We start from the raw sequence: 25809 nt of genomic DNA, 5'->3' as shown, positions 1-25809 counted from the left end.
TCACAAAGACAGGAAATAATGTTCTGCATCCAGGAGTACAAATCTCAATTTCATGACTGAAAGCATTCAGCAGTCCCCCTCCCCCACAACTTATCTATTTCCTTGGGTCGCCAACAGATCGGCAGAATACAGATTGGCTCTCTGTTAGGGAATCTGATGATGACCCTAAAACTTAACTCTATGCTAGCAGACACAAAATAATCATTCCAACTGAGACAAATCAAACTCTGGAAAGCAGTGATAGTGGTTTGTAAGGAGTTACAGGAAACTCCATAAACGATCTGTATCCAGCCGTGAACACTTTGTTTAATGGGAACAGGAATGGTTCAAAATGAAATTACTGTCCATACCACCAACTGCTCCAGTTTTTGACTGACTTGTGGGAAAAAGGTTTACCTTCATGACTTAAATACCTTTACCTCTTTGTGCTTGAAGTCATCATCAGCAACACCATCAACCCTATCCCCAAACTCCAATCCCAAACCTAATCCTTTGTTTTAGGGGTAAGTAAAAGTACTTTGATTTGAAAAACATCAAAATCAGATTTTTATGAGTGCCAGTAAGAATTTTCACTACTTTCTCCTGACTGCCAAGACCCAAGAGAAACAGTTTTTAAAAACAACAAAATTACATATTCTGGTAGCACAGGGTTAGTGCAGGGTCACCATAAATGATAATTTAGACCTCAGAGGGTTCGTGTATGATACAAAAAAAAAGATGCACATGCCCAAATATATCAGCACTCAGGAATGTACGGATATTCTTTACTTTTTGCTCATAGGAAAGATATATGAGCCAGCCAGTCCCACGTGACAAGAAAGAAAGAAGATATTCATTTATATAATATTTATGTAATATTTTTCAAGAAGCCGGACTGGTGGAAAGCCTACTCACGGCAGTTCCTTATAAAATATTGACACTGGGAAGCTCATCTTCACAGTCACTAAGGCAAAATTCACCATGTAGCCAGCATGCATTTGTTAACTACTTCATTCTGCTCCCCTCACACATGCATGGGGCAGAATTGCAGAGAGATTCTGCCTTGAGCGACTGCAAACGCACACAACCGCTGCGTCCGAGGCAAAAGCAATTGTGTGCTGTAGCTACACACTTTTTGTTATGAATTTTTAGGTTGAAACAGAATCTGAACAGTACCTTTGGTAATGCACTTCGTGCTGTTTACACTAACCGTTTCATGCATGGAAACAGAGTAGGGAGAGTGTTCACAAACGGGAAGGTGCGGGCAGCTATTACAGCCTTATTTTTTGATTTCATTGCAGCTAATGGCGAAAACCCATCAGTGCACCGTAAACATGTTCAGACAGAAAACGAAGCATTTGGCTGAGTGCACGAACACTCTGAGCTGTTGCTTTGAGGAAGACTTGTGTGCTAGCAAGCATACGGCTCAGGTCAGCTCTGCATCTGTCTGCACATTCACAGCACGGGAGGGTGTTCTAGCTAGCTTCCCAACTGAAGCGCACCATGTGCTTGTGTGGGAAGGGCCAGGTTTGAGGAGACTGCGAGCAGGGTGTCGGCACAGTTGGCGCATCAAAGGGAGCCGAGCTTTTTCCTTTCGATGATTAGACCATATGTGAGACCGAGAGACATCATGACTGAAGAATGTTTGCGAGGTTAGGTTTCACTCTGTAAAGGTAGCAGATTAAGAGGAGGAAAAGAAAGAGCAAAAGAGGAGCAATAAAAAAAGACTACACAAAACAAGTGGAACACTGATGGATAATTAATGTGACTTTTTCCTCTTCCTTTCTCCCTCCCTCCCTCCTCTCGCCGTCTGTTTTCGTATCTGCTCTATGCACCGCTCTGACCTTTAGCGAGTGTGTAATTCTAGCACAGGGCCTGAGCATAATAATATATGAAAATCCATAGGGTCTGCTGCTCATTGTGCAAACCCAAGACAGGAGACAGGCTGCTGACAGGCTGAACCATGGCCCTCTACTAAGACAGCCTATTATATCACCAGGAATCGAGCTCCCATGGGGGTGAAGGGGTGAGGGTTGGTGATACAGCCGCAAGTTTGCTCATCTTCCTCCTGGAGACAACTTGACCTCAGCAGCTGAGCATGGCAAGTCTGTAACACAATATTAGGCAATATTCTAACTAAATACTTCTAACTCATTGTCAGGAAGGTTTTCCATTGCCAGACATGCTCTACAGCTTCCACCAAGAAAAAACCAATATGAAAACCCAGACAGAAAACTACCAGCCACTATCACGGGCTTTCTGACAGTTAGGAAACCTTTCACAGCTTTTTTTAAACTAACGTTCTGAGGTAAATATCATGTCTGATCAACATTTCCAACACACAGACTTTATTTGCCCTGGTATATTAACCAACCACAATTGATTTTCTAGAGGACAGTCCCTGGCTTTTTGGAAGTTCAGTTGCTGCTAACCAGCTAGCACTCGCCCTTCCTTTCTTGTGTTTTCCTGCTGGCAGGGCAGGTAGATCAGTTTCAAATATCATTCAGCTGTCCCTCCAGTGATTCTCTTGTCCTGTGATCAGACAGGTTTTAACTTGTCCCCCGGTGTGTCTCCATTGTAATACCATGAAAAGTAAAACAGAGCTATCCATATTGGACTTGGGGCTAATAAATCTCAAACAAATTTTCACTGAAATGAAGAAAAGAAAGACAACTTCAGAAACTCTCAAGCCCTCACACAGAATATTTAATTCAATTCAATTACATTTTATTTATACACTGCCAAATCATAGCAACAGTGGCACTATATTGTAAGGTAGACCCTACATTAACACATACAGAGAAAAACCCAACAATCGTATGACCCCCTATGAGTAAGCGCCTTTTAACAGGAAGAAACCTCCAGCAGAACCAGGCCCAGGGACAGGCAGCTATCTGCCACGACCAGTTGGGGTGATTTTTAGATTATTGTTAGAAATAAGAATAAGAAAGAATAAGAAAATTGGCTACAACTGCATTAGCATTAGCAAGCGCACGCTAGAAACAAGTAAGCTTGAACTAATCAATACCATGTTTACTACCAAACAGACCTATCACAATCATTAGGGTCTGCGATGCTATGTCGTGTTGTTGTCAGATATACGTGAGGCTACATTCTAGGGTGCTGGGCTACACCATCTACAGCATGAATTAAACACAATGTTTTAAATCAAGAAGGAGAACTGGTTCATGTCCTACTGTGCTGAGTTTAAACAGCAAAAAGCATAAATACTACTATTACTGGCTACAGTCCATGCCTGTGGAGCCAATCGACAGGATGAGAAACTTGCCGAGGGATTGTCAATAATATTCATCTCTTACTTTGTCTCAAAGTACTTGGTTATTAAGGTATTTGCAGATGCACATCTTGTCTGTCTCCTTTCATGTGCAGATGCATATATACCAAAGCCCTAGCAGAGATAGAATCTAATCTATGCATGAGTAATAACTCAAAATAATTACCCATCAGACTGAGCTGCACCACTCATTTAACCTGATGTCCTTTAACTCATCATAATCTGAGCCATTTAGTCCCATGGTAACGTGCTGGTATAGCAGCCACACAGCTATCAGGGCATGGTAATCCTCCTGTGGATGGACTAAGGATTATAGGCAGATTATTGGAGCAGTTCTCACCAATGATACCACATGTAGGAAAATATTAGTGTACATGAAGTAGAGGTGGAAATTATGGATCACTTCGATCTGTCATCTAAGATTAATAACCATTAATATCTGAATCCTTGTTTGCAACAGTCTACAAGTTGTGTTCCTGATTATATCTTTAGTGTTTGTTCTGTTCAGTTCAAGTTCTAACAGCTTTAATTTCAAGTGAGAAAGTTCTTGTTTTTTTCCCCTCACTGGTACAAACCGGCTTATTTAGAAAAAAAACCCCCAATGTTACCAATCCTTATCTGAATCTGATGCAGATGTTTGTTACTGATCATTTTTAATAAACTGAACCCCAGGATGTGCCGATGGACGATGATGTTGGGAGATTAATATGAAGTTCACTATAATTTCATGTCGCATCTCCACATATACCCATTATTTGCAGCACAGGCATGTCTGGGCATGCACAGGCACCTGCACACAAGGTCGAGCCTACACTTCTGCATACTTTGAAATAAATATGTGTGTGTGAGTGGCTTCATCGATCAGTCTATCATCATCAACCTATAGTAGACCTACAGGTTTAAGGTCAAAAAGTAAAGAGCTACTAAATGTTATCAGTTAATACTATTTTAGTGCCTGGCTCATATCCATCCTCTTATGTTAATCTTCCTTCCTTGTTTTGTTATGTTCTGGGGCCCACACTGTGCACCATAGAGGATGGATATTACTATGCTCTCACATTAACATCCTGCTGCCCGGTCAGCGACACTATCAGTCATTGGCAATGCAGCAAACACAGGACGACTGGACAACGGAGCAAACTGTCCAGCTCATTTATAGCATTCCAAGATCACCATCAAGGATATAACTGAAATTGTGTCTGTGAGACTGTCCCCTAAACAAATCTATAGTATCCACAAATTTCCCCCAGGAGTTACAAGTGCAGCTATTCCTGTCGCTGAGGTGAAGGAGGATCCTGATATAGTTCTATCCTTAGCTGGAATTGATCTGCTGACATACCACACCCGTCTTCCCTATCCTCTCTTTTACCCTCTCCTTTTTCTTATCCTCTGTCCTCCTTCCAGCATCTTCTGTCCACTCTAAACCATTTCTAGTGTCAGTTTGTCATTTTCTAACAGCCCTTGATCTTTAGTAAATGCCTTGGGCTAGCTTGCTGCTGTTTGTGCTCCCATGGTATCACTGCTCTAGATCTTTCTGTCCCGTTCCTGCCAATGCAAATTGGCAACAGAACCTAGAACCCAGCCCTGTGGCCTTTCTCCTCATTATTAAACTAACTAAAAGTGGGTTCAGATGTGCCGTGCAGTGTCCTGGTTTTAGCTACCTGACTATTAAAAAGCTACCAAAGTAGTAAAGTCAACCCTCTACCATCTAAGTCATTGCAACAACCCCAGCCATAACCCTAAAGCTAACCCTTAGCTTGCCCGAGTCTTGGCAATCAGGGAAAACAAGAATAACATAATTCTACGTGACAAAAATTTAAGACTTTAGCAGCTCTCTGATCTTCTGAAAGGCTTCTGGTTAGCTTTAGCTACAATGTAGATGATAATGCAATGGTAAGTTAAACAAGATACTGAAACCTCTCTCCTTTCAACCTGCAAGCGGTAACACATTGCCTGGGAAGTGAAATGTCTTGTAGACACTGATGAGAGAATGAAAGGGTGGACTGCGCTGTTTTTGGAGCTCTCCAGGGGCTCGAAAAAAGGGGACATCCCTTATGGAGCGACACCTCCAGGGTGAAGAGCTGTCGAGGCACTAACGTGTATTTTAGTTCATGTCCCACAGCAGCAACCTGCACTAGCCCCAAGGACGCACTCGGAGCAGCGTGCAGGAGTCCTACGAGACAAAGACACACTGCAGTGTCACACACACTTCCCAAGATGAAGCTGGTAATTATTCTCTAAGCATCAGCTTCCTTCTTTTGTTGCTGAAGGCAATTATTCGCTTATTCAGGTCAAGGATTGCTCTGTGATGAGAAACGAGTAGGGGGGGGGGGGGGGGGGAAGACAGGCCCGTGGACTTCACTGTGGCAGTTCCCACATTTTAGCCTGAGAGAATTCAGTTTTCCTTTTTAATATTTTACTTGGTCATAATACACATCAGTCTTAGGTGAACTGAAAGCACCTTTTTATCTTTTACATGATAACACGATCGTTCATGTCCTTGGATCATGAACTGACAGCGACAAACCAAATGTCGATACGGTGTCTGCATCCTTGTTTGTTTCACTTACCAAAGAGACACACAACAATAAAGTTATAGATTAATTTGGAAGATAATGATACCATTTGCTTTTTTACATTTTCTGTTGATATCGCAGTTATATTATCCATTTTTTTTATGTCAGTCAACGGGAAATTGTATTCTGATTCCTAATTTCAAGGTAACAAAGCTGTTTTTTTCTCAAGAATATGAATCAGTTTATTTCTTTATCTTATGAAAACAAAAGTCTGGTTCTTCAAGATAACTGCCACAAGAAAAATGACTTCTTCTATTTTATTGATATCATGGGATATTTATGGTTTGAGCTGTGACTGTGCGAGAACGTTCAGGTCTCAGTGTTGGCAGGCTTCCATCATTACTGCGCAGTTAGTCGGAAAAATTCACATCTTTGTCAACCTGTTAACACCCACCCAGACGAGACATCGATTCACTGAGCCACACTACCAGGATATACAGCAATGACATCGGGATGTCATTCGGGCTGGAGAAGTGTAGTCGGATGGTAACAAAGAGAGGGAAGGTAGTCAGAACTGAGGGGATTGAACTACCAGAAGGCAACATTGCAGACATAGAGGACAGTTACAAGTACCTGGGGATCCCGCAGGCGAATGGGAACCATGAAGAGGCCGCTAGAAAAGCTGCAACCACCAAGTACCTGCAGAGGGTCAGGCAAGTCCTGAGGAGTCAGCTGAACGGTAAGAACAACATCTGGGCTATCAACACCTACGCCCTGCCCGTGATCAGGTACCCTGCTGGGGTAATAGGCTGGCCAGAGGAGGAGATACAAGCCACTGACATAAAGACAAGAAAGCTCCTTACCATGCATGGAGGGTTTCACCCCAAGTCCAGCACCCTGAGGCTGTACGCTAAGCGGAAGGAAGGGGGCCGGGGACTGGTGAGTGTCAGCACCACAGTCCAGGATGAGACAACGAACATCCATGAATACATCACGAAGATGGCCCCAACTGACAGCGGAAACCCAAGAAAGTGGAGGAAGGCGAGGAACCATCATGGAAGGACAGGCTCCTGCACGGTATGTACCACAGGCAGATAGAGAAGGTGGCTGATATCCAGAAATCCTACCAGTGGCTGAACAAAGCTGGACTGAAAGACAGCACGGAAGCACTAATCATGGCAGCACAGGAACAAGCTCTAAGCACAAGATCCATTGAGGATTGTCTATCACACCAGGCAAGACCCCAGGTGCAGGCTGTGTAAAGATGCTCCAGAGACAATCCAGCACATAACAGCAGGGTGCAAGATGCTTGCAGGCAAGGCATACATGGAACGCCATAACCAAGTGGCCGGCATAGTGTACAGGAACATCTGTGCTGAGTATAACATGGAAGTCCCAAGGTCAAAATGGGAGATGCCCCCAAGGGTGATGGAGAATGACCGAGCTAAGATCCTGTGGGACTTCCAGATACAGACGGACAAAATGGTGGTGGCTAACCAACCATAGTGGTGGTAGACAAACAGAAGAAGACGGCCGTAGTGATCGATGTAGCGGTTCCGAATGACAGCAATATCAGGAAGAAGGAACACGAGAAGCTGGAGAAATACCAAGGGCTCAGAGAAGAGCTCGAGAAGATGTGGAGGGTGAAGGTGACGGTGGTCCCAGTGGTAATCGGAGCACTAGGCGCAGTGACTCCCAAGCTAGGCGAGTGGCTCCAGCAGATCCCGGGAACAACATCGGAGATCTCTGTCCAGAAGAGCGCAGTCCTGGGAACAGCTAAGATACTGCACAGGACCCTCAAGCTCCCAGGCCTCTGGTAGAGGACCCGAGCTTGAAGGATTGACCGCCCACAGGGGCGAGTGGGGAATTTTTTTTTTTTTTTTTTATATGTGTGTATAGTTTTATAATTATTATCTTCTTTGTTTCCTGACTTGGGAGAACAACCTAATAAGAATAAAAAATAAATATTCTGCTTGCCTATGGTTACAGTGAGGAAACAAAGAACAACAAAGAAAACAAAATAAAACCACACTATTAACGCTACATGGACAGCGACACCTTAAAGTTGTTAACCCTGTTAGGTATAAAGCTGTGTCCGAAAGAAAGAGTGACTCTTCTCAATTCAGTGGCAAGTGGACATTCAAGTTGCCTAGGTAACCCTCTAATGTACTTGACCCCAGCCTGAGCCTTTTTTGGAAAAACCAAGTATGTTTTTATGCAAACAGCTTTTCAATCTGCGTAATTTTTCGTCTCATTTATGAAGAAAGTGTCAATGCATGTCATCATGGATTTTTCACTGCATTAGTATTTATTTAGTTATCGCTAGGGATGGGTATTGATAAGATTTTAACGATTCCGATTCCATTTTCGATTCTGTTTAACGATTCGATTCCTTATCGATTCTCTTATCGATTCTTTTTTTTTTTTAAAGGAGAACACTAAAGTCGATTAGCTTAGAACTGTGTTTTATATCTTCTCTTTGAACAAGATAGAAATTTAGGAGTAACATGGCCTTACAAACCCAACAGTGAGATCTTAAGAGATTCACAGCCTACGGCTCTTCAATGGGGTGTCACAGGGTCCCCAGGAAAAAAAATGTATATGTAAAATAATAAAATAAATATTCTCCTGTAGCAATAACAAAGTGTAACATAAATTATTCTGTAGCAATTACACAAGAATATCCAGTAATGTCCCTGCCTACAATTAAACACATTCACTTACCAAAGTGAAATCGGGGGCATCTGCTGTGGCAAATGGGTGCAAGCCTTTGACCACAAACTTAGACACTGCTGGGTGACATTCGTCTATCCTGGCCTGAAAGGAGACGCTACCGGTAGACTGCAGCGAGAACTGCCAGCATCTGAGCCAGCTAGACTCTGTCTCTCTCATCATGGTTATCTAAATGCAACGCACAGTAATAGCAGGTTTTGTAATAAGGTAAATCGCGCTAACATAATATGCAATGCTAATAACCTGCAGTATTAACGGGAGAGGACGTGGAAACGCTACCGCTGCTGCTGGGTTGAGCTTCGCTAGTCCGGAGCAGATCAAAAACACGACATTCGTTGAAAGCAATCGCGTGTTTTTTGAGCAAATGCTTTTGCATATTCGTAGTGTTTCCTCCCTTTGATGAAATCTCTACTTTGCAAGTATTGCACGTTGCCCTGTTGTCATCCTTTCTCATAAAGTGTAACCAAACTTTTGAGCGTTTGTGCCGCTCAGGCGCCGTGTTTCCTACTGGGTAAAAGACGCTACTCAGCGTGATGACGTCATTCGGGGCGACTGGAATCGATAAGGGAATCGTTTTTAAAAGTGGCAAACGATTCCAAGGAATTGAAACAGTGGGAACCAGTTCTCAACAAGAACCGGTTTTCGATACCCATCCCTAGTTATCGCCTCGTTATCGTTAGAAAAAAAGTCGTGTGGGAAACTTAGACAAAAGTTATTCATCAGTGAAATTAAGATTGATCTTAAGGCGGGTGATAGAAAACAGAAAAAGTCACAGTTACATGAGAAGAGAAACGAGAAGCTTTGGTCATGTGGAGCTGATGGTTGGCGGGGCGGGGTGTGAAAGGCAGATGGGAGAGGCAGGAGCATCAGTCTTTTCCAGCTGCTAGCTGGCACAAACACTGACGACAAGGTTGCGACCCTTTCGCTTTTTTGTCCCCTCTCTCTCGCTCTCTGTTTAGCTTTCCACTTCATTTCCCCCATATCTGGTTCCCTTCATTCTTCCTCTACCACATCTCTCGTGGCGACGTTGCATGTTCTCTGTGACATTTGCTAATTGTCCAAGAAAATCACCAGCAACCCCCCCCCATACTTCTTGGATGAATTCCACCTCGCATCAGCCATCATATGGAGATCACACATCCTTTGGAAATGCGTGACTCACAAAGCAGAATGTACTGAATGGAACTTAAAATATATATAACCTGGCAGTGTTTCTGTTTGCAGAGCATGTGTAGGAGAACTGTAGGTGCCATATTGCTTCATTTCACACATTATGTGACAGTATGTCGAGTAAAGACATTCATTTTTATTCATATCACTTCCATTTTGCACTGTCCAAATAATTTAGACTAATGTTGTTCCAATGCTTTGACAATATTACTTCTTAAAACTTTCTTGTCATTAAAGAAAGAACATGTAATATTTACTCGTCATTGCATGTCTTTGGCTGCTATTCAGAATAATCCTATTATCTGTACATAACGCAGAGTTGTCCTAAGAAGATCCTCAAATTCAAATTCCCTGTGTTACACTTGGTGATTACACTGATTCCAGCTCCGATGAGTATCCCTGTTGCAGAAGAGGGAGAGATCCTGCCCTTAAGTCACCATATTAAAATGAAGCAAAGAACATTGCCCTCAAACATACTTACATAAAGAGGATTTAACCCCCACTTTGTGTTCTCACAACCATAATCTACCTCCTGCTCAGCCTTGCCTATTTCACTGTGACTTCTCTCTTGTCACAGCGATGTTTGATTGAATGTAGCTGATGACGCGTCCCTGAATGTGCAGCCGGTTTGCTTGCCCTGGTCTGCTTAAGATAAAAAGACAAGTAAAGCCACATTAAACAATTCAAGAGTGAGGAATGTATGTAGATCCTTTCTTAAATGCAGTGCTGCATATGCAGAGAGATGGATTAAGCCTGGGACAGGAGACACAGGGACAGCTAAAAAACACACTCCACACCTTCCCACATTATAGATGTCTCACTTTCAGATTCACTGAACCAGCCATGAAAACAGAGGAAGCATTAAATAAAAGTCCAGCCCACCCTCAGCCTTTGCCGTGAAGGGAGAGAGCCAGCTCAGCAAGAATTTCCCCTTCAGAAACGATCGCGTCTCGCCGATAGCTGCATGATGAAGATATCCCACAATGCAGTGCTGTGACTTGCAGTGTATTGAAGTGCAGGGCACGCTCACGCATTCAGGCAACTTCATGTCTCTTGCTTGTAGACTCTCTTGTTCTGACACTCTACCTACTCCTTTGTCTCCTGCAGGCTGTGAAGCTCACACATCAGTCCATCGACACTGAGCAAAGAATTCGTGCTGCTTAGCCGCTGCTCGGGTTACTCGTTTTTATAATGCAACCACTGGAAGAGAGATTCCTTACTGCACCAGGGTATAAATTGAGGCAAAAAAAAAATGAAATGAGCTCTGCTTCTTGTTTTTCTTGTTTACTGTAAACAGTGCATGTTTAATGTACTCAGCATTTAAATTCAAGGCGGGATCCTTTGGGAAAAATGCATTTGAAAAAAAATTCAAAAGGCTTCACAAGAAAACAGCTTATTTCAACCCAATATCTGACTTACAAGAACAAGGTACAGTTTTGTTCTGAGCTACAGCAAAGATCTAACTTGCTTCTGAAAAACAAATTCAGTCCATAACAGAAAACCTCAACTTGGAGTGTAAGTGTTTTAGGCACAGACTGTATATAAAAGATGGCAACTGGTGGTCAGTGAAGCTCTGTTGTGAAGCCCTGGGCAGAAAATTTCCACTATCAACATCTTGACGATAGTGGAAACTGAAGAGTGGACGTGACACTGCATGCTCATATGAGAATAACTATGGGCCCACCCTACTTATCCTCTAATGGGGACCAAAATTCATAAAACAAACATTGTGTTGTATTCAATAAAATGTAACTAAAGACAGAGACAGTAAATGTGTTGGGAAACATTTTACTGAGGTCTCAGGGCAAGACAGCAGACGTGCCATTTTCCCATAGGTGTCTATAGAATCAGACTTCCTTTTCAAACCAGAAAAAAACCTTCTATTGGCTATTAGAAAGTCTACAGGTTTAATGCTCTTCAACACTACCTTTGCTTTTCAGATCCTAAAGCTACAGCTAGTCTATTTAAGTGGGACTACCCCCTTGCCCTTTAATTAAGTAGGTTATTTTGGTTTATTCTTTAGTATGTCAAGGCAAAAAAATAAATACATCACCAAACCATCTGAGGAGCAGTTTGCAAGGGCGCATAGTTTTCTTCTTAACTGCATCATGAGTAGTTTAGTTTAATGTATAAACCATTGCATCGTGAAACTGTTTCATGTTCCAAAGTTGAGCTATTGAGGCACTTAGGGTGAACAGATTAACTTATCTCGTATTCATAGGTAACATGGTAGCATAAAAATGCTTTTGGGTGGTCTTTTGCTGTGGTGACACCACAGCAGCTAGCTCTCCATCTTTGATTTGGCAGTTTTACACCAGCGGTTGGATCTGTAGCATTATTAAGACTAAAGGTAGTCCCAGAGCCTTAACGTCAGTAAAATAAATCAAATGTAATTTCGAATAAGTCAAGTAGTTAAAATTAAAATCCATGGATCAATTTTACAGAGATGTGAAGTTAGCAGCTTTGAATATGAATTCAGAGGCAGGGACATAAAACACTGATGTAACATGTGACATCAGTTAAGTGATGCAGCAGAAGCACCACAGCTGAAAGCAACGGCATTAAATCCACAACTAAGTTTAGGATTGAGTATGTTTAGGTAGCATTCATATTAAATTAAGTAAGGTTATCCTATTATGGGGAAATCTTTCTATATGTGCATTTAACCAAACCAAGTATTAAGAGCAGTGGGCAGCTGTGTGCAGCACTCAGGGACCAACTCCAGCTCTAAGCCAACCCCAGAGTCAAGGGTAATTTGAAGGAGAATTAGCCGATCATGTTTCTCATGGTGGAAGAAACAAAGGAAGATATTACAGTTAGCATTATTTTTATGCGGCATTCATTCAGAAACTAGCGAGTTTAGGGAGTGGTTTATTATTTACAGAATGATTATGGGGTAAATTTCACAGTATAAGTGTTATGCTATAAGATAATGCTATAATCTTTTAGTCAGAAAAAGCATTTTGCCACTGTGCTGCAAAGATTCAGCAATTATCATCATGAAGTCACAGAATGATGTTTGACTCCATGAGAATAGCTACAAATTAGAAAAGGAAATCAATGACTGAAAAGAATAATGTTTGTAATGTAAACCATTTTGCATGGCACCAGTTCAGCCCTGGCCCAAATCAATAGGTATTTTAGGATCAGAGGAATCTTTTCAGAGATCTTATGACCTTTAATGGAAGTATTCCTTTTTGTGTATTGACACTGAAGGAATAATAAACTATCAAAGATCTTGGAACCCCATCTGTGGATTTTTTTCTTGCCTTTTATTTCAAGACAGATACTCTCCAGCTCTGTGGAGGACCGTTTGAGTGATGTAACTGTAGACTGATTTGTCTGGATGTAAGAATGCCTTTAATACTGTGACACAGAGAACTGCCAGATAAGAAAAAATATATATAACAGTGGCATTATAGTGGGATTTGGACCTTAGCTACCTGAGAAATTTTTTTTTTCAATTTGTTAAAGCTTCATTAGCATTTCCTCTGACTGGGTATTCACATAAAGTGAAACAATGTGCTGAATCTGAAATTAGATAATAAAGTAAGTAAAAACAGCTGAGGTGGATCTGAATTCCTGTGTTTTACTAGATGCTATCCCTCACCACAGTGAGCCAAAAGATTAATCAGTACAGATGGGAAAGTTGGGAAAAAATACAAAATGATATCCTGGCAATTACTCGACTAGATCTCCCACCACCCTGCTAACTGCTAACAGGCTAACTTTACGCAGTTACACTCTCTCACGTTTCATTTTAAGTTCTTTCTAATTAGTCTTTGGTTTTCCAAGCTTCTCCTGCTCGTTCAGTAGCTTCTAACGTCACCACGCCACACCTGCCACACCTGGAACTTAGTAACATGTTTTCCTTCTTGTTTGTTTAATGGGGGCTGGTAAACACTTTTCAGGAGCACTACCACCACCTTCTGACAGTTCCTTTTGCAGGCTACTACCATCGACACCATTCTAGCTGTTGCTATGCCAACTAATATGTCACACTAGCCCTCCTATTGGTGGTAGGAAGGCAAACAGAAAAGGAAAGCCCCTTAAGGTATGTAGTACTCAGGGGAGCGTTGCAGTAGGTAGTTACTCGCAGGGAGTCCACAGACCTGCATGATCCCTTCCTCATACGATGCCATTGATTAGTGGTAATTCAAACCAACAGCTCTGAAGCAGCAGCAGCATCAATACGTGCTCATTAGTGTGATCAGTCAGTATGCAAAAAGTCATATTCCCAGCTGCAAAGGAGACAAAAGAAAAAGAGTCTCCAGAAACATACAAGTGACTGTGTCAAATGAGGGAACAGGGGGGAAAAAAGCTGTTCACATTATAAGAGCACCATGCCACGGCCTGAAAGACAGGAAGCGCATTTACAGTAACCGAGCAGACTCCACAGAATAATGCTGCTCTTTTGCTCACAGTTCGACAGAAGGAGGTTGCTGTGTGATTGCACCAGCAGCCGGAGAAATGAGTCTGCAGTTGTTACGGCTGCTTGTAAATGCATACAAACCGGCCGATCCCAGATCGATTTTCTTATTTCTGATTGGCTCTCTGTTACTGTCGCGGGAGCCCTGCAAGAAGGCTACTGGTGGAGAGCGACGCTTAACTGACTGTTCCAAGGCACGGGCTGAATTTGTCACCGGGAACATTTTATCTCCATGTTCAATACAATTAGAGTGACATATATAATAATAAATAAATAAGAAAACACAGACGCGACAACAACCACCACTTTGTTTATGTTTATGAGACTGAGGTGGAGACACAGCTGGTGGTTATTCTTCCATAAAATTCCTTGCATTATGTTCAGGTGGAAGGGAGGCATCTAAATTGAGAGAGAAGGCCCGGAGGAGCGAAGAGTCAGGGGAGCGCCCTGAGAACAGAAGATATTTTTGTTTTCTCTCCTACTGTACAGCTTCTTGGAGTGAAGGGACTAATTAAACTACTTTTCGCTTCTTAGGGAGCCTTTTGGAATCGACAAAGAGACAGACAGAGAGGTACTTTTGTGGATGGACAGGAAGAGATTTGATTGAACGGAAGAGATGAAGAGAGAAATCGCTCTAAAGACACTAAAGTGAAATATTTTTGTGGTCTGGGAGAGACATGGAAGATAAAGCTGCACTGAGATATGATCTGAAGCGCGTGTGCATGTTTGTGTGTTCCCCACCACGCCTTATCAGTTGAGAGCTTGTGGCCCTTTTATGCTAAAGAACCTGCTCTCACACATTTTTTTCCTCCCCTGGCTTCATTAGCCAAACTGCACACCGAGCTCAGGGAGTAATTGGCTGCCCTTTCAGCCTCCTAATGGCAAGAGGAGAGGCAAGGAGAGATCAAGAGGCAAACAAGCAGAATTACAGTCATTTCATAAATAAAACCTCCACTCAGAGTCTTCTTGCTTTCCTGTGATCTGTTTTATTGTTTTTCACTAGCTACTTTATTGTTTTAACTCCCTGCTCTTTCCTTCTTCACTTATTTTCGGTCCTTTTATTAGAGGACAAAAAGAAGCGTCACAAAACACTTCTGTCAAATCCAGAACTCAGATTGTTTCCTTTTGATTTCAGACAGAGATTTGAGACAGAGTAGCTAGATCTTACAATAAGGAGCCTGAACAATAGTCTTGATTAAGCTTCATGTCTCATTCGCTTGATTCAAAAGATGCTCATAAAATGCAAAGCACTACTGTGCTAATTTACCCAGGACCGATGCTCTAATAAGCCCACAGAGTAAATGGAGGTTCACCTCGGACTGATAGGTAAAATCTTTGGATTTTAGCATTTTGCTTTAAACCATCCACCTCCAGCAGAGCAGCTGCTCTCTCGGCCTTATCGCAGTCATTATCAGACTGGATGTCTGACAGTCAGAAGACGCCCCTCCCAACTAGGATCAGAGCAGATTATGTGGCCGGCGGCGCACATGGGATGCATGGACATTGCGTTAACCCTTGTGGGTTACATCCCACTCCCGAACAGATCACGTGAAAACACATCCACACACAGAGATGACCATGAAAACATCTCTGTCTGAGTTGCTGATTCCCACTCATCCCATAATGATCATGTAAGCATTCACGACCCTCAAGCTATGTGTGAAGTTTGACGTAGTTTTGTGTCTTTTTAAGGAGCACTCCACTCGTTTTACACATGTGTGAAGTGTAATCAAAAAATGCTACTGAGTCTAAAAAAGCAGTTATAGTTGAATACCTTCTGTAGGTTTGTAACCCTGGAATGTCACACTGATGTCACCAGAGCACCTTTAGAACAGGATTCATTGAATTTTTCTTGTGTTATTTGAAGGAGAGTTGGGCTTGGTGAAAGTGGACATTAGTCTCTTGCCCTGTGGGAAATGTAGGATCTAATCTTTTTTGCAGCTCGTCGTACCTGTCACACCAAACTCTGCCTTTGCGGCATGATTTTAACGGTTCTTTTTATGAACTAGCTTCGATTCTTCCAGATTATGCTGAACTTAAATAACTGTTGGTTTTTTCTTTTAAGTCGGCTTCAAACATTTACATCTATTTCTATCTTGATGGATGACTTCTAACTAATCTAATATTTCTAAGCTTGTTTTTAGGAAGCTGTGTCATCTGTGCTCTTTCAACTTCAGAAACAAGTAAGTGTGACAGAAACAGGATCTATGTCCATCTGAGCTAACATAAGCTTAACAATATTATGCCTCATGTTGGAAATCAGGCCATGTTAAAACCCCGGTCAGACAGGCTCACAGACCAGTCAGTGATGATATGGCAACCACAAGTTGCAAGGGAAAAATGCATATTCCAAAACCAGTTGGAAAGTTTGTGGAAGCTGCTGTAAAATCAATTGTTAAAGCCCATTGTACACAGGCATAAAGAGGGGCTGCTGGCAAACACTAGTGTGAAACTGGTCGCAAAAAGGAATACGGTGCAGCACCAAAAATCTCCTTGTTATTAGTCTGGGCACCAACCATTGGTGGCAACAGCAATCTGCTAGCGACCAAAGCAACCACACAGAGGATTTTGGTGCAGCCTCTTCTTTGCAATCAGTTGGCAACAGCGACCACCCTCCACCAACCACTCACCAACTGGGTGGTGAGTGTAAAATGATTTGCTGTGCCACCTTGTGATTCAAAGTGGTATTACATGAGAGTACAGCTTGGAATCATTTCAACTTCAGTTGATATCTCTGAAGCGAAGTGTATACACATTTACTATTTATAGTTTACGCTATAAAAAAGTTGATTCTGTTCATCTGATGAACAGAATCAACTTTTGAGGATTTACTTACCTGGATGATTGAGCATGCATGAAAAAATTACTATCAAACTATTTCTGTTAGTTAGCATTATTACTATCAGCACAGTCAGTTGCTACAGTTTTGAGGTTCCATCTAAATAAATTAAGATTTTTGTCTTTTTAACACTTTAAGCAGTGTGGTCCCACGAATACCACATTTTCTACTGTGGTACAGAAGGTAGAGCAAATCGGGAGGTCGGTAGCTCGACTCCGTGCTGCTTCATTCTGCATGTTGACGTATCCTCAGACAAGATACTGAACCCCAAGTTTCCCCCAATACATCCATGAGAGTGTGTGCCCGAATGTTAGACAAGGCATTTAGGCATAGAAAAGAAACTGTCATCAATGTTTGTAACTGGGTAAATGATGCTTGTAATAGAAAATACTTAAAGTGTTCACAATGAGTAAGTAGTAAATCACTTTCTATTACAAGTCCATTTACCAAAATTTGAAACATGCAAATCATGGAGAAACCCTGCCAACACGTTGAGTCATTAACTTACATGAGGCATGGCTCTATCGAAGCAATAAAGGTTTATAGTATTATTGATACAAAATTGTTACGAAACAAAAATGACAGCAATCGCGTACCAACGTTACGAAGATGATCCAACTTATTGGGGCATTAATAATGTCTTGTTTTTGTTAGTTATGTGGTTTAGGTACAGTAGGTGATCATGTTGCTTTCGCAGAATGAATTGAGTCAATGTGTCACCGAATCAACAAAATCCTGTTCAAATTTTATTTAGAAAAATCACAGTTTGACTATAAAGGTTATTTAAGTTGCTTATAAGAGAAATTCAAAGGGCCATGAATCATTTAAACGAAGAAAGTCTTGTGTACATTAGTACCTAACAGCATCATTAAAATCCAGTTATGATGGTTCATGGGAAAGTGACTGCTCACATTTTGCTAATTAAATGTAATATCACTCTTGTAAAAGATAAACTGAACGATTTCCATTTCCACCCATTACTGTGTTATGCTACAGACCACAGATCCATTTTACACTCATTTGAAGTCTCTCTTCTCTTTTCGCATAATGACTGTTTTGTTTTGTATTGTTTTTTTTTTCCCGGAAAGGCCTTGGAGTTCTCCTCAGAGAAAAATAAATAAAAATCCTCTGACCTTTCGAATCTATCAGGTTACTGGAAGATGTACAAACAGCACACTTTTGCAGGGGCGGGGTAGTTAACCCAACTTTAAGCCTGGAGCTGTTTTGGACATGTACGTTTCCCCGGCCTCAGTCACATGATAAATGGACTGGTTCTTACATAGCACTTTCCTACTTGAGCACTCAAAGCATTTTAAACAGCACGCCTCAATCACCCTTATTAATACAAGCACTTTGTTTTTACACACATTCACACTCCAAGGATTGCATCGGAAATGCAACATAAAGTTCAGTATCCTACCCGAGTATACTTTGGATGTATCGAACCATGCAGATGACCTGCTCTACCTCCTGAGCTGTCGCCGCCACAGATTCACAGGATTTCCTTGTGTCTCTTCAAGAAAGATCTCCAAGATGCTGAGTCTGAATGTCCCTGCTGACCTGCCTTCACATGTAACCTTAATTGAAAGTGACTTTGAGGCTGCATCTATCTTGTCAAGAATTTCTGGCGGCATTATGTGAGAGCAGGGTCACATAAATGAGCAAGGCTACATTGTTTCCCATAATGTGAGAGCCTGCAGTGTAGAACATAGAAAGGGATGCATTATTCACACAGAAGCAATGCGTGAAAAAACCACCAAAGACAGTAAGAGATACTAATGAGGCCATTTCCTCAACTCTGCAACTCACTTGCCTCATTGATATACACGTTGACTGCGACATCGATCTTTTGCAAGGTGCTTCAGGGTTAAAACCTCTTTTCATGTGTATATACAAGCACGAGTTAGAAGTGTGTGTGCAGGCGGGGGTGCTTATGAGTCCAAGTGACTGAGAGAGTAGTGCTCCAGCGCACATTTATCTTCTTATGTAACAACTAGACAAGCAGATGCAGGCTAAATGCTGCCTCTACCCACCAAAAACATGAGCAGCACAATTCTGCTCACTTCAGACAGAATTCAGCAGGTTCCCTTACAACACAAGCCCCAAACACGGATCAATTTGTTGGGGCCGTGCCTCCACATTCCCATTAACCTGGGGTCGGGCTGAAAATGGCCATGTTAAAATGGTCTCTCTCATCATTCTCTTCGTCATTAGCTGCCCTAAATGACAGCTAGAGAATGACCACAAAGGCTTTCACCCCCACTCCCCCACCATGAGCTGCCAATCATGCGGCAGTCAGTATTCCTGACTGCCTGCACAGATTTCGCTTGTCTGCGCCCTGTGCCAAGCCTGATGGTAAATCTGAAAGGATTATACAGAAGGCGAGCAATAGCTGTGTGGCATTTAGGAAAGAAAAGACAGAGACAATGTGTCGTGCTATCAGCGAAGCTGGTGTGCTATCTCCAGGTACAAGCAGAGCAGAGGTCCTAAACAGGGGTGCACCTAAAGCAGGGAGTCTGGGGTGTCACAGCCCCATCCTTGGGGGGGGGGGGGGGGGGGGTTGCCCTTTCAAAAATGATATGTTATGTTAAAAGTACCATAAGTCCAAATTATGTTGGAAAAAAAAGGTTCCACTGTCTTCCTTTAATGCATCACTGTAAATAATATTATTTAATGTTAACTAATGTAACATTTGGGGTTAGTCACGATTTTCTAATACTCAAACAGTCATTAAGATGACTGTCCTTTGTCTTGTCAACATATCTTCCTTGATTTTACTGCTGGGTGGTTGAATGCAGTGTACTACTAATGCCAAACAAGTGTGGTAATGTAATATGCAGTTTAGGGCGATCGTGGCTCAAGAGTTGGGAGTTCGTCTTGTAATCGGAAGGTTGCCGGTTTGAGCCCCGGCTTGGACAGTCTTGGTCGTTGTGTCCTTGGGCAAGACACTTCACCCGTTACCTATTGGTGGTGGTCAGAGGGCCCGGTGGCGTCAGTGTCCGGCAGCCTCGCCTCTGTCAGTGCGCCCCAGGGCAGCTGTGGCTACAATGTAACTTGCCATCACCAGTGTGTGAATGGGTGGATGACTGAATGTGTAAAGCGCTTTGGGGTCCTTAGTAAAGCTATACAAATACAGACCATTTACCATTAAAGCTAAACAAAACAACAAAAATTATAAAAATGACCCACTAACTACCAGCTATTCCACTGGCAAAGTGTCTGTCACAGTCATAGTTGGTGCTGCTGTACAAACAGGTAATAACAAACACAATCAGAGACAACGACAGCCAGCAAAACATATTTTTCGGAACGCGTTCAGAACTTAGAGGAAGTCCAGTTTATCGTTATGTTGCACCATTAAGCTAGCACATTACACATCAGCCAGAACAGTCATTCCTGAGTTGTTTAGAGCAGCGGTCCCCAACCCCCGGGCCACAGACCAGTACTGGTCCGTAAGTTGTTGAGAGTTGAGGCTCACGTGTGAAAGTCATGGTTTTCAGGATTTTTATCAGTTTTTAGCGTTATTTTTTTTAAATCATTTTTATCATTAACTCAGTTTCCCTGGGTCTCTTCCCGTGTGTTATGAATAAATCTTCTTTTTTGGTACTGGTACTGGTTTTATTTTGTTGTATTTATACAGACACCTTAAAGGCCGGTCTGTGAAAATATTGTTGGACATAAACCAGTGCATGGAACAAAAAACGTTGGGGACCACTGGCTTAGAGCGTGAGTGGAAGAACAGTTCCCAGTGAATATTGAATATATATTTTACTTGACATGCCCATCTCTAACAATGATGTGTTCTTTATTGCTAATTCGAGATGCAAACCATTACAATATTCCCTCAACATGTGCCTCACACTGGTTTGATTCACTCCTTCACATTGCAAAAGTGTGCTTAAATCAAAATGACTTTCTTCTTTAATTCTACCAACATATTTACTGCTTTTTGTTAGCCCCTGAGTTGGATGTTGTGCTTTAATGTCCCTGGCATATCGTTACAGGGCATACATGCTTCATAATACATATTTATGCAGGCAGGTCTCTTCACAATGACAACTTGCCAACTTGTCAATTTTCTAGTAGTTTATATTTATATTTGATAAAGTTTGTGTTTCCCACTCATTGTTTCTTGGTTCCCTCTTGTGCACACCCCACCCAGTTCTCAGTCCAGTATTGATATGTAATAATCACAGTGGATGCCCAGGAAAAGTGTTAACAACCGTGAACAGTGAACTAACCTCACTCACAGAGAAAAAAAGACATCACAACCTGAAATGTTGGGCTAGTCTTTGTTGGTACTATCTTATTTGATAAGCAGGCATACACAGCTGGTACAAAAGAAACAAAGATGTTAGTTTAAAATTTCTATAAACTCCACATTAGGCAAAAATGCATCATGCAATTAAAGAGCGTGATTAACGTAGGCTCCTCTGAACGGAAATGCTTTGCACTCAGTGGTTAACTAGTAACGCATTTACTATCAGGCTAGAAATAAGCCAGCAGGCAAAGATGTTGCCTCTTCTTCCGGAGGCTTCAGTGCAGCCCAAACCTGAGACCTGAGAGCAGGGAGGGAAGTTCCAGAGAAGTGCCACGCGCCTCCATCCTTTTGCCCCGCGTGAAGATCATTCATAAAAATGGCAGACCTACACTGCTTTCATCCTATTGGCTGTACAAAAACAGCCTTGTTTTTTTCTCCTCCTTTTATTTTAAAGAAATGTCCGGAGAACGACACAAACAGTCAAAAACACACACATACTACAGGCGGGAATATCTTCAGCTCGACTGGTCTGTTCACGCGGTTTATCAGCACCGCGCAGCCGGAAGACGAACAGTTTCCGCGAGTAAACAAAAGCGTCTGTGCCGCTTTCCAGAAACTGAATATTAGCCCTAGAATACATTAGGCATAAAAGCAAGCTAAACTGAAGCAATAACGTCGACCCGCTCCTCTTACCCGAATAGGCGAGGCAGTGTCGGTGCCGGTGAGGAGGGTATCCCTGCTGCAGGACAGAGAGAGATGCTCGTCTCGGCTCGCTCTTGTGCGACTTTCTCCGGAGCTCCTGGCTGAACAGCGTCGCTGGACCGGTCGCGTGCTCTTACTGCCGCTTGTCAGTGCACGCTCTCACACACATCCACACACGCGCAGGCTGAGTGACTGACTTAGTGGCCCCTGGCTACAGCAGCCGAACCCTTCAAACCATGATACCGTGCAGGCGACAGGCATCAGTGATGGTGCTGCTGCTGTGGTGGCAGCTTTCTCTCCTCCAGGAGCCTGGGCTGGACAGGACGGCAGGGGAGGGCAATGTGTTTAAGTGGTATGCGCCGGCGGAGTGGATTTAAACGGGGGGATGGTGTAGCTGGGATTACGTGGTAGGGGTTTAATTAGATAGCCCTGCGCCCATTGGCACCAACGCTGCGCACAACCCTCCCCCCTCTCTCTCTCTCTCTCTCTCCCCCTCTCCCCTCTCTCTCCCGTCTCTCGCTCTCTTTGTCTTTGGCAGTAAAATAGCTGGATGTGTGGATCTCATCACCGGCTGATGCCGCACCACGCTGTGTGCTTAATAATATTTCATGCACAACATTTTTATTCCAAGTGACTTGCGATGAGGACTGCACAGGGGTCAGGAGCGTTCAGCTGTTTGTACATTGGGGTGGCCTCATCTCTCAGGGGAAAAAAATGCATATGGAGAGGAGTGATTGTGTAAGTGTTGTTTCTGCATTTTCAGAATAATGTTGGTCCAAAATCATCATTGCAACTGACCAATCACGATGTTGTGGTGTTATGGCTTTGCAATGTGGGGTGAAAAATACAAAAATGTATTTCTTTATAAATACCACTGTTCTGTGGGGTGGGGGGATAAGCGTTTCAATTGTCCTTTATTAATTTATACAGTATAATGAATATGGCCTCAAGTTAGCTTTGCTGTTATTCAATTCCCACATAGCAAAATTGGTATGGCCTGGATCTGGCCCACACAACGTGCATACACATGGCCCACATACCACAAAGAATGACGGCCCTTTGGTGGCCCAGATCTGGTTTACCAGAGGTGGCCAACACATGGGCCAGCAAAAGGCCAGTTGCAGACAAACTGCTGGTCCTGTGCTGGCTCAGATAAGTTTTAGCTCTGGCCCCAGATGTCAGCCTAATGTGTACCTTAATCAAGCCATGTAATAACAACATGTGCTGGAACATAATAGCGCAAAAGTGACATGAGGAAACTCTGTTCAGACAGTGAGTGGACTGATTCTTATATAGCGCTTTTCTACGCTCCCGGATTACTCAAAGTGCTCTATACAACACGCCACATTCACCCAATCACACACTTTCTCTAAACTGAGTGCTTACTACTACCCACTAACCTTCCGATCAGTAGGTGACCTGCTCTACCTCCCGAGTTACAGCCACCCAGTGGTAAACATGAGTAAACCCTCACTAGGTTTTGGATAAAGTGTACACTCACAAACCTTTCAAACCTGCATTTAAAACATTGGCTACCATAGCAGTATAGTATTGCAACATGCCATTTGGGTCTTCTAAATAAAACAGGAAAAGGAACATAAATAGTGTCATCATTGCCAGACCTGGCCCACATCTGGTTGACAGACACCCTGCCATGACACCAGTCAGTCAGAAGTGGCAGCTGATGCCGGATCTGGGTCAGTCCTGTTTGCTATGTGGGTTTAAGTAATTCATGTTGGTTTGCTGGTGTTAGTTTTTAAAGGCATTAGCTAACTATTATGATGATGTAGGAACAACACTAATACAGTAAATTTCAGATCATACAAGAAGAGGTGACTATCTCATAATAATATGGCAGCTGTAATGAAAACACAAGATTTGACCGTAAATTGATAAAGTTAACAAAACCTAGTTTTTACTATGATAAACATTTTTATTATTTCAAATAATAGAATTAGCTCTGGGACATATACTCCACTTGCACTCTGAGTTTAAAAAATGGCTTTAATTTCAGTCTGTGTTGCAAAAGACGGTGTGAGATTGAACAGAATTGAATGACACAAAAATTGTGGATTTTATTTTAGTTTTCAAAAATACAGTATCATTAACAAGTGTCCAAGTGGATATAAAAAAAAATACTTACCATAGTTTTAATACCGGTAAACTGATTTTGCCCAAGTGCTAGTTCCTGCTGATCAATATTTACAACATGACACACTTCATTTAAAAGCTACAAATAGAAGTTAAAAGGTATACCACAACTGGAACTTCTGTGTGTGTAGAAGTAGCAACTGCTCCCAATAGAAGGCTGCTGCTACAAACTCTTGAGGACGGAAGAGAGGCCCAACAGTGTGTGTATACAGCATCAGTATACAGCAATTTCCCTAATAAGATGGAGCGGCCGAAGAGTGAACTGTCAAAAGTACTGAATATGACGTCACTTATTTATGTGTGAATGTTTAATAATTAAAGTCAGCCACATATCCACAAACACAACAAGCTGAAAGTCAGTGATATATGTATATGTGTGTATATGTGTACACACACACATATATATATATATATATCATAATAATCTGACAATACTATAATATTGGCTATATTATATTTACATTACCACAGTGAGATGACTTTAGTCTCATGAACAACATTAACTAATTGTTATTTATTAACTAATCTTAAATGACTGTTCAGCACAGAAATGAAGCCCAACAATCATGTTTTACAGTCCCGTGGTCTCAGTCTCAGATACTCAACTAATCACAGTGATGTCATGACAAAAATGAGTGACCAACAAAACATTTTTCTCCTTCATTTCTGTCAAACAAAGCTGTATGTAACGTGTCTCGCGATTATTATCATGGTTGCTAGGCAACCTGAACAGCGCGACGAAGCGTATACCATCCCATTTCACAAGCCTCTCACTTCCGCATTTCTCGTACTTATAGTACGCACCGTACATAGTACGCGTAGTGCGCGTACTTCAAGCGTGCAGACCCTGAATTGGGACACAGCCATAGTGCGGCCCAGAACAGTTGTCAATGGTCGTGTCCAAATTTATGGGCTGCATCCTCCTGAGGCCGCATTTGTAGACCGATTATGTCATAGCGACGCGCCGAAGGCTGTCCAAATTCGTAGACTGCTCCGAATGCAGCCGACAAATGCGTCGGGCTCAGAGAAGAGCTCGAGAGGATGTGGAGGGTGAAGGTAACGGTGGTCCCCGTGGTAATCGGAGCACTAGGTGCGGTGACTCCCAAGCTAGGCGAGTGGCTCCAGCAGATCCCGGGAATAACATCGGAGATCTCTGTCCAGAAGAGCGCAGTCCTGGGAACAGCTAAGATACTGCGCAGGACCCTCAAGCTCCCAGGCCTCTACCAGAGCCGATATATATATATATATATATATATATATATATATATATATATATATATATATATATATATATATATATATATATATATATATATATATATATATATATATATACGGACCACGCTTGATATTTGGGGAAATCGACGGCACATTTGGAGTATGCATTTGAAGCACACTTCGAATTGGGACAGCCGTCGATGCATGGCGGTGACTTAACCGCACTTGAAATGCGTACTTCAAGCGTGCAGACCCTGAATTGGGACACAGCCACGATTTGTGCGGTCCGACTTTGCACATGAGCAGTAAGGATCGGGGAGTCCTGATCCGTCACTATCTTTTTATTTTTCGTTTATGTCTACATTATATTGAAATGTTTCATTATTGGAAACATTTTAAGAGATACTTGTTATTCTTAACATCTTAACAGATACTCTGACCTGTAACTATCGTAAAATGCTTCGACCGGAAGTAGACACCTTTCGCGCATGCGGGGTACCGATTGGGTTTCCGGTA

General features: G+C 42.3%; 1 protein-coding gene across 4 annotated transcripts in view; it reads right to left on the bottom strand.

The window, feature by feature from the left end:
* Positions 1-22279, bottom strand: part of LOC146644293 (hippocalcin-like protein 1) — a 51727-nt gene extending 29448 nt beyond the window's left edge. Inside the window, exons 1-2 of one of the 4 annotated variants that reach the window (XM_085395935.1) lie at positions 8767-9054; positions 8515-8691 (exon numbers count right to left, since the gene is read on the bottom strand). In XM_085395935.1, the coding sequence (XP_085252061.1) occupies positions 8515-8685 (171 nt within the window). In that variant the 5' untranslated portion in view covers positions 8686-8691; positions 8767-9054. Of the gene's footprint in view, positions 1-8514; positions 8692-8766; positions 9055-21915 lie in introns of those variants that run through there. The other 3 variants (XM_085395936.1, XM_085395938.1, XM_085395937.1) reach the window with 3 other exon arrangements.
* Positions 22280-25809: the final 3530 nt, after the last annotated feature.

This window comes from Rhamphochromis longiceps, linkage group LG22, assembly GCF_057381845.1.
Source record: "Rhamphochromis longiceps isolate RC_006_pf linkage group LG22, R_longiceps_female_GT1.1, whole genome shotgun sequence".
Classification (NCBI taxonomy): domain Eukaryota; kingdom Metazoa; phylum Chordata; class Actinopteri; order Cichliformes; family Cichlidae; genus Rhamphochromis; species Rhamphochromis longiceps.
The sequence above is the reverse complement of the archived record's forward strand: the minus strand, read 5'-3'. Positions and strand labels throughout refer to the sequence as shown.